The sequence below is a fragment of the Leptonychotes weddellii genome, chromosome 12 (assembly GCF_054177405.1).
Source record: "Leptonychotes weddellii isolate Sample4059 chromosome 12, ASM5417740v2, whole genome shotgun sequence".
NCBI classification, from domain to species: domain Eukaryota; kingdom Metazoa; phylum Chordata; class Mammalia; order Carnivora; family Phocidae; genus Leptonychotes; species Leptonychotes weddellii.
Genome location: NC_138380.1, coordinates 76,286,709 through 76,299,613, shown reverse-complemented (window position 1 = coordinate 76,299,613; position 12,905 = coordinate 76,286,709). Strand labels below are relative to the sequence as shown.

The 12,905-nt window shown below is 35.2% G+C and overlaps 1 protein-coding gene across 5 annotated transcripts in view; it reads left to right on the top strand.

The window, feature by feature from the left end:
• The window catches only part of PHTF2 (putative homeodomain transcription factor 2), a 112,874-nt gene that overhangs the window by 82,452 nt on the left and 17,517 nt on the right, over positions 1-12,905 (top strand). For all 5 annotated transcript variants that reach the window (XM_081799663.1, XM_081799659.1, XM_081799660.1 and 2 more), the window contains 3 exons: positions 925-1,111; positions 2,642-2,797; positions 7,731-7,949. In XM_081799663.1, the coding sequence (XP_081655789.1) occupies positions 925-1,111; positions 2,642-2,797; positions 7,731-7,949 (562 nt within the window). The remainder of the gene's footprint in view (positions 1-924; positions 1,112-2,641; positions 2,798-7,730; positions 7,950-12,905) is intronic.

The following is a 12,905-nucleotide window of genomic DNA, read 5'->3' as shown; positions in this document are numbered from 1 at the left end:
AATTGCTTTTTAATAAATTTCATGATAAACTTAATCTGCATTGAGCACATTTTAATTTTGTTTGGGACTTACACTATATTTCTACTAACCATTTCTTTTGGTAGCTATTCTTCCACCCACTGTAGTCTCTGAAGAAGACTCCTCAAGCTTTGGCCTATTAATCAAAAGTCTTGTTTATTACTTTCCATGTTGTATTTTGTGTATTGAAAAAATTAAATTTCTATAGATGAAGAACATCAGTGGTAGCCTTATAGGTAATTAATGGGTACGTGATGGTAATATTTTTTCCAGAGTATTTCAGTGGGTGAGAGAAGTTACTTCTTTATTTTTTTGGTTTTCTTCATTTCTACTTCTTCCATTATTTAGAAACTTGTATTATAAGGTTTTCCTTTTCTTCATATATTTTTATGTTACAATAGGTCCTATGGCTCCTTTGAACAGTAAAATGAATTTATCAGAGATACTTATGTATATATACTAGTAGTATTTGGGTAAGTGAAAGTGTTAAAACCAAGTTAAACCACTAACTGCAAATTAATAATTATAGAAACAGTTTTTTAAATAAAACTTTACAGTATATTATTAACCATAATAAAATTGGCAAAATTTTGATCATAGATTTTGTGCAAAGACCAAGTGATTTGACCAAGAGTTGTTTGTTAAGTTAGGGCATGTCTCTTAGAGTTGCTATTTGTTAAGACCTCAGAACCTATCAAGTAAGCTGAATGAGGGCATTGATTTACAACTATTGATTTATTTTATGTGATAGGTATTATATTTCTAAGTTACTTATTATAAAAATAAGGAAGCCATTCTGAAAAATAACTACCAGATTTAATTATTAACAGATCATAATTTCAGTCAGTAACTCATCCAAAGTAAGCTAAGCCCACATAACATGCTTCTGCAATTTTTTCTTTTTAGATCAAAGAAAGCAAAGAATTCAATTGATAAATCAACGGAGACTGACAATGGCTATGTATCCCTTGAAGGGAAAAAGACTGTTAAAAGCAGTGAAGAGGGAATTCAAAGCCATGAACCTCAGTGTGAAACTGTTCGACCAGAAGAGGCAGCCTGGCACCCAGACACACTGAGGAACATTCCCAGCAAAGTAAGTGTGATTTCCAAAATAGTTTGCTTGTGTGATTTTACAACAGAGAATGAAAAGTGACTTAGACATCGGAATCACCTTTGAACTCTGTATTTTCTCCAAAATTTATTCTGTGAACCATTATAAATCACACTGATAAAGTTGAAAATCAAATAAAGTTACATGAATAAACTTGATTGCTACTCTAACTTGGCACCTTCTGAATTGATTGATGGCTCCAATTTTTCCAAAATGTTAAGGCACTTCATAATTTATAGTTGATGTTTGTTAAACCCTGTCTTCTCTTTCCTCATTTCTATGTGTGTGTGTGTGTGTGTGAATTTGTTTAAATAGAACATCTAAATTATTTTAGAAACTGAACTAAGAATCTGGCTTTCCATTCCTGTTCCCCAAAAGAAAATATTACCTTGTTTTTTTCTACCTTCATTACCTTTGGTGTCAACACATTTGTTTTTAATTTGAAAAAAATTCTTATTGAGGATATTTGTTAAGAATAACAATTATTTGTTTACTTTTCCAAAATAATAATGAAATCTTGCATTTATTATAACAAAGCCTAATGTAATATCATCTCTGTCTTTGTTTTGCTGAATTTTTTTGGTTAAATAATTTTTTCTTTAAAAAACTTACAGTTAAAAAAAATGGCCAAATTAAAAGATGTTGCTTCGTTACATATAGAAATGGGAGCATGAACATTTGTGTTGATTCTTCAATTTTGAGTGAAGTATGTGTTAACTACTTGACGATACATGTGTTTTCAGTACCAGTAGCTATACAATCAATAGCATGGGGCTTCAGTGAAATAGAATCCCTTATTCTGATTTTGGAGTTTTGAAGCATTTAGCTCTCTGATAATGTGAGCCTCACATCATATCATCACTCAACACATAAGTTTTCAGTCATACAGCTTTCAAACACATTTTCAGCTATTTATTACCTACTAAAGTTATATGAGAGGAACATGAAAATATCAATAAAACTTAAGCTCTGGGGTCTCTCAATTTCAGAATTTCCAAAATCTGGATGTCTCTTACAAATTGATACGTACATAATGTTGTCTGTCTGATACGTACACGCATACAACTACTATTTACTTCCTCCTGCTTCATGTCATTATTAAATCAGTAATGGTCTTAAAATTGATGGCATTTGGGGTTTGTAGAAATAGTATAATTAGTTCATCTCCGTTTTCTCAGCTTCTTTTAAATGGCCTCTGTTCTACCTTTATCCTATTTTATATTCTTAATTTTCTAAGCTACTTCAAATCCTTTCATGAACAGAAATGTTATAGGACAATATTTGACAAATTGCTGTTGAATTACTCTTAAAGTTGAAATGACAGTAGAGTCACTAATTTAAGACATTTTTAAAGAAGATCAGGTAATACTAATCAATCACTTTGAGGTTTTTGAAGATTATTTGAAGGTGTACGCACGTGTGTGTACATATAATTTAAAATTTTACAGTTTTAAAGCTACAAATTCAGTCATAAATTACCAGTAATTCTATTTGTGTACTCCCCCCGCCCAGGATACTCAAAGGACAATAGCAAATGTCTCTGATGAAGTCTCCAGTGAGGAAGGTCCTGAAACAGGATACCCATTACGCCGTCACGTGGACAGGACTTCTGAGAGCATTCTTCGGAACAGAAAGTCACACCATTATAAGAAACATTACCCTAATGAGGTATATACTTTGTCCTTACGTATATGTATACGTACCTATTTTATGTGTTACTAATTTACAACTTCTTTCAACAATTGAATATAATTATTGAAATAAATATTTCCGATCAGTATCAATTATCTTGTTATATTATCTGGATTTATAGGGTAGCAGTTTTAGATTTCTGTCCTGCACACATGATAGAGAGCTATACATTTGTACTCATTTTGTGCATTATCTCTGAAGACTCATCCATTCAGTTTGTTGTTTACTTCTAAACACAACCACCCTAGAGAGACACTTTGTGAACTCCTGTGTTAAGTCTTTTTCGCAGTTTGAAAGGCTTTATAGCTTCTGGATCATAGCAGTTATCATTCTAAGTGACTTTCTTCATGTTACTATCACTAGTTATTAAGTTGCCCATATTATAAAATTCAATTCTTTTTTCTTCTTTGATTCTTTCTTTATTAATATTTGTTTTTCCCTAAACCCTTTTCCAACTTTATCATATCTCTTGGAAGTCATCACATCCCTTGAAACTATTTAAATAGAAAAAGAATTTCAATTGTATTTTAAATTTTTATTGTAAGGACAGAACATTTCATTATCTCACTTCAAGGCAAATGGCACTTACGACACTTTTTTGATAAACATTGCCTTCTCCTCCTTCGAGAGTATATTAGAATTTTTTTCTTGATGATTTAGGGCTATACTTTTGAAAAATAAGATATTATGCTGTTCTGGAGTGTGAATACCTTGATTGTTTTAAGCTTAGAAGAGTTACTTGTTCTTCATACAATCTTCTCTGTGGTTGTATCTCTATTTAATCTTAGTGGTGACTCTGGCTGTGTTTCTTCTCTCAGTGGCTGCCGTTAGACACACACTAACGCCACTGTGTCTGCTCATTGCCTTCACCCAGATCATCTGATATACTGTCCCCTTATCCTTGTGAAATTCAGTCTTGTGAATTTCTCAGTCAGAAGTCAGTTCGGGGCGCCTGGGTGGCTCAGTCGGTTAAGCGACTGTCTTCGGCTCAGGTCATGATCCTGGAGTCCCTGGATTGAGTCCCGCATCGGGCTCCCTGCTCGGCGGGGGGTCTGCTTCTCCCTCTGCCCCTCCCCCCTCTCATGTGCTCTCTCTCATTCTCTCTCTCTCAAATAAATAAATAAAATCTTTAAAAAAAAAAAAAGTCAGTTCGTACTGGAAGGGATTCAGGGCCTTCTATAGAAGGAGGTCTTCAGTCTCCAATAGATAAATTATTTGGCTTTAGAGGTAGTATTCTCACCCCATAATCTTTGCTCTCCTTGGTTTGCAGCTATATTTTGAACTCTTGAGGTTCTTGAAAGGCAGAATAATATTCTACTGATCTTAACTTTTAAATAAATATGTTGCCTAAAATCTTCTGGGTTTCAAGCTAAGTAACACTGATAACTAGCTAGTTAGCATTGATTGTTTTAAATCTTTTTTTAATGATGTAAAAATTACCTACAATTAAAACCTGGACTTCAAATTCTTTATCTGCAAAGTAGGAAGCTTTAGACTAGAAAATATCTTAAAAGGTGCATTTCAGTTCAAGAAAATTTTGACTCTCCCAAATCAAGCCAGCCTCACAGGGTAGTTTTAAAAAGCAAAACAAAAACTCCTTTGAAGAAGTAAAATTGAGACAGGATATGGGTAGTGTTGTACTGTTGTTTGACATCTTTATGTATGTATTATTCTGTTCTCTTCAAATTACTGGTGATATTTTTTCTTTAAGAGTGAGACACAAAGAAAGCATTTGGGAAAGCACTTTGTGCCTGGGTAGAACTCATGGTCTTCCTATAAAATGACTGGTTAGGGACACAGCCACTTGTTATAAGCCTCCCATATGTCAGTATCTATAGATATACTTTTTAGGGGTTTTTAGTTTTTCAGGGAGAATCATCCAATCTTCTGGTGGTGTGGGAGTAGTAGATATTATACTAGGCTGCCATAGTGTTTGGCATCCAGGGGATTGGGGATGAGGTGGCGATCTTGTCATTTAGTGTGTAGACTTTCACTTAACTCCCCTTCCTCCCACCCCCACCCCTGCCCCAGTTTCTTGCCTTTTTCTGCTATCTGCTGTGTATATCTGGTTTTCTTCTCGTAGTCTCCTGTTGGGAAGATGGTGGTGGAGTTACTTGATTATCTGGAATAGGAGGTGTCCTGTGGAATTGATAACTTCCTTTAAGCATTTGCCCTGTTTCCTACTTTCTCCTGCTTTGTTTAACTCTACAAGCATCTTTCAATTTTTATTCCCTATTGAAAATTAGCTTTTCATCTAATGAAGGTAGCATTTGATGGGAAGCATAATGAAGAAACCATGGGCTTAGACTCAGAACATTTAAGTGACTTTGGAAAAATTGTTTAACTTCTCTGAGTCTCAGTTTCTGCATCTGTATGGTGGAGAGAGGAGACTAGCTTCCTCAGATTGTTAGTATTAAATAAGATTATGCACAATTGCCTGGCACAAAGCATTTATGTTGTAAATTCTTAATTCCTTCAAATAAATAATTTTTCTCCCCTTAATTTGATTATATGCTCAGTTTTAGCTATCTGTCTGAAGATTTAAAATAAGCAGACCAAGGCAAATTAAATGAGCTGTTAGCTATATTCTTTAGTTCAAAAATTCCCAATTTTTAGCCTTTTTTCAGCAATTTTTAGTGAAATTCAAAGTGGCCATTAATAACCTAAATGTGGCAGGTAAAATTCTGTTTGACATGTAAGTGGTTATAGGTCATAATTTTTAGATTTTACATTTGTAAAGTGGCCCATTTTTTAATCAGTATTTGGCAAAATACTTTTACAAAGAATTAAAGATGCTTCCTATCCCTGAAATCATCCATTAGTTTCAGTTAAATAATTATCAGGTCTTTAATCTTGTTACTCATTTCTGTATCTGATTAGCAAGTCTGCATCAGAAATTAGTCATAGGTAATAAGCTAGCTTTTTCAAAAATTTTAAATTATCAATTACTGGTTACTTAATTCTTTCTGTGCCTTACTACCTAATGAAAACAGTTGTGATAAAAACTGTGTATGCTTCAAGTATTCTGGTTGACGTTAGTGAATCAAACATTTTTGGAGTGTTTTTTATAAAACAAAGCAGACTGATTCTTACCTTTTTTCTTTCTGAATTTTTTTTCTTTTTATTTCTCTACTTACTTTCTTGCTCAACTCTTTCAAAACATTTTTACTTCTCCTTCAAACAGATAATTCTCCTCCCATAAATAAATCCCTAATCAACACACTAAATATTATATTCATGGTGCCCCATTCTAAGATCAATAAATTAATTATCAATCACCTGTCTCATTCATTCAAGATATTTTGTTACATATGGTAAGAGTGGCAAAAAATAATTGGTTTTTGTCTTCTGTTGACTTACAGTGCATTTGAGAGTTACGACTTACTTGAGAATATTAAATACATGAACATTTAATAACACAGACAATATTATAGATGCTGAACAGCAATGTAAAATGTATCATCATGGAAATAAATAATAATAACCTCCCTTTAGGAACAAAGGGATCACTCTAAATAGAAGGCTTCCAAACTAACATTTGTGGAGCCTGTGCTTTGTACCTGGTTTGTATTAAAAGCTACAGTGCTCATTTAATTTTCAGTGTCTTTAAGATAGATAGTTTTATCCCCCATTGCCAGAAGACTAAACTAAGGGTCAGAGACAAGGTAAGCCAGCTAGAAAGGGATAGAAATGGTGTTTTCCTGACACTTGGTTGAGTAGGCTGTAAAGGAGAGTAGGATACAAGGTAGACACATAATCAGAGTCTAGAGGGACAAAGAACAAGCTGTGTTTAGGGGCTAGGGAGGAGCCCAGTGTCACTGGAGGAGAGGGTTATGGTAGGGACGAGTGGAGAACAGAGCCCAAAAGTAGCACATTTGAAGACAAGCTTGCTGGTGAAGGAATCTGAACTTTATCCAGGAGAGCAGTGGAAGTCAGTCACAGAAGGACTTTGGTCAGAGGAGTGAAAAAAAAGCTCCCTTTAGGAAGATTCATCTGGAAAATAGGAAAGGCCTTTCAGATAGTGGTCAATTAGGAGGCTCTTTATAGCAAACAAGGTGTGGATGATAAAGTCTGAACTCTGATGATATCCTGAGAAGAAGAAAGGGATACATCTAAAACATTTGAAAGGCAAAATTGACAAACTTAGTGACAGAGGATAACTAAAAACAAATCTGAAAATTTCAGCATACTTGGCTGTAAGGATGGCTATTACCATTCTTTATTCAGTAAAAGTTATTTTGAATTATTAAATCAAACTTTTACTCAAAGTATTTATTTTGTACAATAACAACTCCTAGGAAAAAAGTAAATTGATTAGAAATTATTTAACTTGTGCCTTTTAGTTTTTCACTTTTATACCATAGATTATCTCAAAAGTATGAGTTGGCAATTATCTTCCTGGTATAGATTATTTATTAATTTTACATCAATTTATTGAACTTACGTTTGTAAAACAAAAACAGTAAATATATGAGATCTACTCTTGCTAAAAAAAAAGACTAGAGTAAGAAAATAACTCCATTAAACACATCAGTTAAAGTTGGTTAATATTCACTGATAATATAATACCAATATATATACTGATAAAATAATAACCATATGAACTTAGGCTAATCTCTGCCTTCCTGAATTTTGAACTTTGTATAAAAATTTAGGAGGAAACAGGCACAACCTTTGCATGCAAAACAACACTTGAGCTGAGATGGGAAATCAAATAAATTTTGATATGAGGAAATTTTGTTATTCCTTAAAAACTAACATGTTTAATGTTTTGCTCTCAGTCCCACTGTCATTTGACGGTGTATTTGTTGTTGTAGCAAAAAAGTAGCAATGTATGGTTCTGATAGAACCCTTTGAGTTGGAAAGGGTACATAAATTGTATTAATGTCAAAGAATATCTTGATTTCAGGATGCCCCTAAATCGGGTACTAGTTGCAGCTCTCGCTGTTCAAGTTCCAGACAGGATTCTGAGAGTACAAGGCCAGAATCTGAAACAGAAGATGTATTATGGGAAGACTTATTACACTGTGCAGAATGCCGGTCATCTTGTACCAGTGAGACAGATATGGAAAATCCTCAAATTAATCCAAGTGTGAAAAAAGAATATAGAGACGACCCTTTTCATCAGGTTGGTTTACAGCATTGGGTTATTTGGGGCTCTCAGTCCAGCTTTTTTGAATGTATGTACAAATTTTACAGAGGTGAAAAAAAAGCTTACATTCAATTAAAGTAGAATTCCTGTGGGTGTTTTGTTTTTTTTTTTCTTTTTATGTGAGCTGTGGTCTGGCTTCATTGGAACATAGAATTTCAGTATTTATATTATGGTTTTGTCTGTCACCTTGCAAACGTATGTTCCTGAGAGTTGTTGGTAAATGGAGTTTTATAAGTCAAATTGTGTTTTAGATGCATTAGTCCTTTTCTCACTCAGCATACTTCATGGATCAGCACCCGTGGCCTTAACTCCACCTATAAGATTATAATTCACAAATCTATATCTCATGAATATCAGATTTATATCTCCCAAGAGCTTTAGCAATGCTCTCCAACAGAAGTCTAATGAGAGTCACCTATGTAATTTTAAGTTTTCTGGTAGCCTCATTTAAAATGTTTAAAAAGGTGAAATTAATTTTAATATATTTTACTTAACCCCATATGTTCAAAATACTGTCACTTCACCAAATAACCAGTGTGAAAAATACTAATGAAATATTTTACTTTTTTTATACTACATCTTCAAAATCTGTTGCGAACCTTTATAGCACATCTCATTTGGACGAGCCACTTTTCAAGTGCTTAGTGGCAATGTGTGAGTAGGGTGCCATATTGCACAGCACATGTCTATGCCGTATCTTTTTTTGAATCTCCCACCAGTATCTCAAATTTAACCAAACACCCCATCTTCCCTCATAAATCTGTTTTTCTTATGGCTCTCAAAATCTTAGTGAATGACATCTCCATCCATCCAGTCACCAGTCCGGAAACCCGTGGTCATTTAAAATCCTCACTCTTCCTCTTCTTTCTCTTACGTAATTTCTCATCAAATCCTAATAATTAAACCAACAACTACGCTCTTAGAAAATTAAAGTTAGAGGGGAGCTTACTTAATCTGCTAAAGGGTAGCTACCAAAGAACCTTCTAAAAACCTATCATATTTAATAATGAAATTTTAGGAGTATTTCTGTTAAATGCAGAAACATGTCAGAGATACCCATTATCACTGCTTTTTCTATCAAAATCCTACCAGTTATGTTTGTCTGTCTGGTTGAACTTAGACTGATTTAAAGACCACAGTAAAGAGCAAAATGTTGAGCATAACTAAAACAATTTTGGAGAAAAACAGGGAGACTTTCCCTACTGGATATAAAATTTTACTTTAAAAGTATAGTAATTAATAAAGATAGTATGGTATTATAGTTGTATGCTATGGCCTGAATGTTTGTGCCTACCCCCTCCCACCCATCAGTTCATATGGTGAAACCTAATGCCCAAGGTGATGGTATTTGGAGATGGGGCTTTTGGGGGATGATTAGGTCGTAAGGTTGGAGCGCCCATGAATAGGTTTAGTGCCCAAGGAAAGAGACCCCAGAGAGCTCCCTTGCCCCTCCCACCATGTGAGCCTACAGCAAAAAGAGGGTAGTCTGTGAACCGGGACGTGGGATCTCATCAGACACCAAATCTGCCAGCACCTTGATCTTGGACTTCCCGGCCTCCAGAACTGTGAGAAAGAGACGTCTGTTGTTTCTTAGCCATCTAGTCCATGGTATTTTGTTACAGCAGCCCAAGCAGACCAAGGTAGTGTATAAACAAATAGACCAGTGGGACATAATAGAAAACCCTGAAGTGTAATACGTGTCTTTGTGGGTCCCTAATATATGACATAAGTGGCATTACGGCTAGTGGGAAAAGGATGGACTCTTCAGTATATAGTTGTAGGTCAAATGATTACACAAAAATATATTCCAAATAGTTCCTAAATGTGAAGAAGCAAACTTTAAAATATTTTCAAGAAAATAAAGGAGAAAAATCTTAGTTACTCTTGATAAGAGAAGAAATTATGTTTTATTTTATTTTATTTCAGTTTATTTTATTTTTTAGACAGAGAGGGTGAGTGGCAGGTTGGAGGGGCAGAGGGGCAGGGAGAAAGAGAATCCCAAGCAGGCTCCACGCTCAAGAGAAGAATTTTTTAAAGAAGATACAAAAAACACAAGCAAACATCAAAAATGAAGGGATTGATAAATTTGAATATCCTGAAATTTAAAATTTTGGGCTACAAATTAAGCCATAAACATTGTTAAAAGATGGGGAAATAGAATTGAGGGAATGTTGTGGTCCCCATCGCCCTGAGATGTGAGATAGTTAAGCATATGTGTACGTAGGGGAAAATCAGGAGGGAAGGACTGAAGACACACTGGAGAAAAAGTTGTTGAATGAGATTTCTTAAGATTCTGGAGGGGAAGCATAATTAGGAAGTTTTGCCTTCGATGGGAAGGAGAACACATCTTCTGCTGAGATAGGAGGAGGAAGTGCACAGAGAAAGTAGGATGATGAGGATGCAGGAGGTCTATTAACAGTAAGTGAGATGATAGGATTGGGGGGCTTGTAGATGGTGGTGAAGGCTCGGAGTTACCATTTGTGGGAAATGGAGAGTATGTGTGCGCATGTATTCAAGTCAATGAACACATTAAGAGTCACACTGCCATATTGTTGAGGGTCCAGCTGGAATCTGAAACCATGAGTTTGTGGTTGTCCAATCCACACAGTTGTGTGATACTCTGTGGAACACAGTTGCGGTAATCAGTAATAGCAAACATTTAAAAGGCATTCACTATCAGCCGGGCACTGTGCATAGTAATCCTGATGCATTATGTCATGTAATTCTCACAACCTATGACAATGCAATGTATTTTGTATATATTTATTTTGTAGATGAGAAAAATTGAGGCTTGGAATTAAATAATGCACCCAAAGTCACACAGTGTAGGTGCTCAATAAATAGTTGCAATTCAAGGTACAGGAGAGGCCAAGAAGTAATGGATATGGTAAGCATCTAGACGTGTTAGATTGAGAAGGAAATGAAACCAAGAAAGGACTGATAGATTGAAGGATAGATGTGTTCAGAAGTGTTTTAGAATTGAAGGTTTGAGACACCCGGTAAGAGGAGTTGTGGTTGAAGACTCAGTTCAGAAGTCGAGCAATTCGGTGTTTTGACAAGATCCGGGCTGTGGCCATGGGAGTAGCTGAAGGTCCCTGGATTTTAAGAAGTAAAGAAAACAATGAACAATCCATGAGAATAGGGTGTTGGATGAGTCATCTGGAGATTCATCTGCGTCGCTGAGCATAATAACTGGAATTGAGGTTTCAGAAAATGCCTGAGAGCTATTTTCTCAGTGATACCATAAAGAGGCATAGAAGCAGGGACCAGGTGTTCTTTTGCTCATTGTTGAATCACACAGTGCTTGGTACATAGTAGGTGTTTAAATAAAATGGAGTGAATGAAAGGAAATAACATTTTTTTAATGAATGCTGTACAGAATAAATTGGCCCTAAATCTATCACCATTCTGCTCCTTTTTTGATAAGATTTTTAATGTTCTAGTCTGCATATTAATTTTAGTATCATAGGCTTACATTGGTTTTGCTTTTGGATTAAAGACTTGATTTTACACACATTTAGTATTCTCAGGCTTCTAAAAAATAACCTCAGTATTTTCAGTTTTAATAGTAGCCATGTAATGGAAATTAGCTCCCTTTAATGAAAAGCTACCAGTTTTTTTTCTTATTTGACTGAGGTCTGTATTAGGTTTGGAGGACCGTTTTCTACCCACCATAAAGACTAAAAAATCCCTCGTTATGAAGAAACAATGAGCATTTGAATCCATGTGTTCTAGTCAGGATGTTACCAAATTTGTAGTTTTGTTTTGTTTTGTTTTTTCTTTTCTTTTTTTTTAAAGATTTTGTTTATTTGACAGAGAACGACACAACGAGAGAGGGAACACAAGCAGGGCGAATGGGAGAGGGAGAAGCAGGCTTCCCGCGGAGCAGGGAGCCTGACATGGGGCTCGATCCCAGGACCCTGGGATCATGACCTGAACTGAAGGCAGACGCTTAATGACTGAGCCACCCAGGCGCCCCTGTTTTGTTTTATTTTCTTTGGCAATAGTAACTGAAACATTTCTACAGCAGAAAATTTCTCTCCTCTAATCATGGCTGAGTATATAATGAAGTATGAGGCCATGTTCAAGTGAAATTCATTTTTCAGTAGGAAAAGCCAGATTTTAATGTGTACAGCTCCCACAGGTAGAAACTCCAATAAAGCAGTTGTCATGGTGAATTTACTTAAAACACACCATCATTTAAGTGTTAAGGTTTTCAGGCAGTTCTGAATGAACACAGAGCAAAGCAGTTGAGATTTTGAATGAGGATAAAGAACAATCATTAAAAGAGTTCCAAATTTGGGGTTGAAAAACACTAAGAAGAACCTATGTGATAAAATTATAAAATGGAATTATTTGCTCTGTTTTCCTTGAGCCTTTTTGAAAAATGTTTCATGTAATGTTGTTCTTCATACACTGTAGGCAGTACATGTTTCAACAAGACTGTTACTTCAGAATATATTTCACACACACAGATACAGGGTTGGTTTGTTTTTTTTTTTTTTTTCAATTAACTCTTTTTAAATTCACCAGTTTCTAGTTGCTCTTTTTTCTCCTGCCTTCTGGCTTTCTAGAAATAGGAAGATGATATCAAATGCTAGTTAGAGTAACTGCAAAGGTAGCTGGGCAAAATGAATACTTCTGGAAGGAGGGTGAAGAACTTCTTGAATTCCTATTTCTGTCTCTAGATGGACCTTCTTGATATGCCTTGCTTCATGTAATCGGGAAGCCTTTAATTCACTGTTAACAGACTGAGAGTTTAAAAAGATTAGGAGCCTGTAAATCAGGGGTGGAAACCTTGCCTCTCAGACTTCATACTCTGTATTCAGCTTGTCCCGCTTGTTCCTGGCTTTGTAGTTCCGTTCCATTTCGTAATCACCTAGATTTCCATGGAAAGTTGGATATGTGTTTTGGTACAAATTACTTCTATGC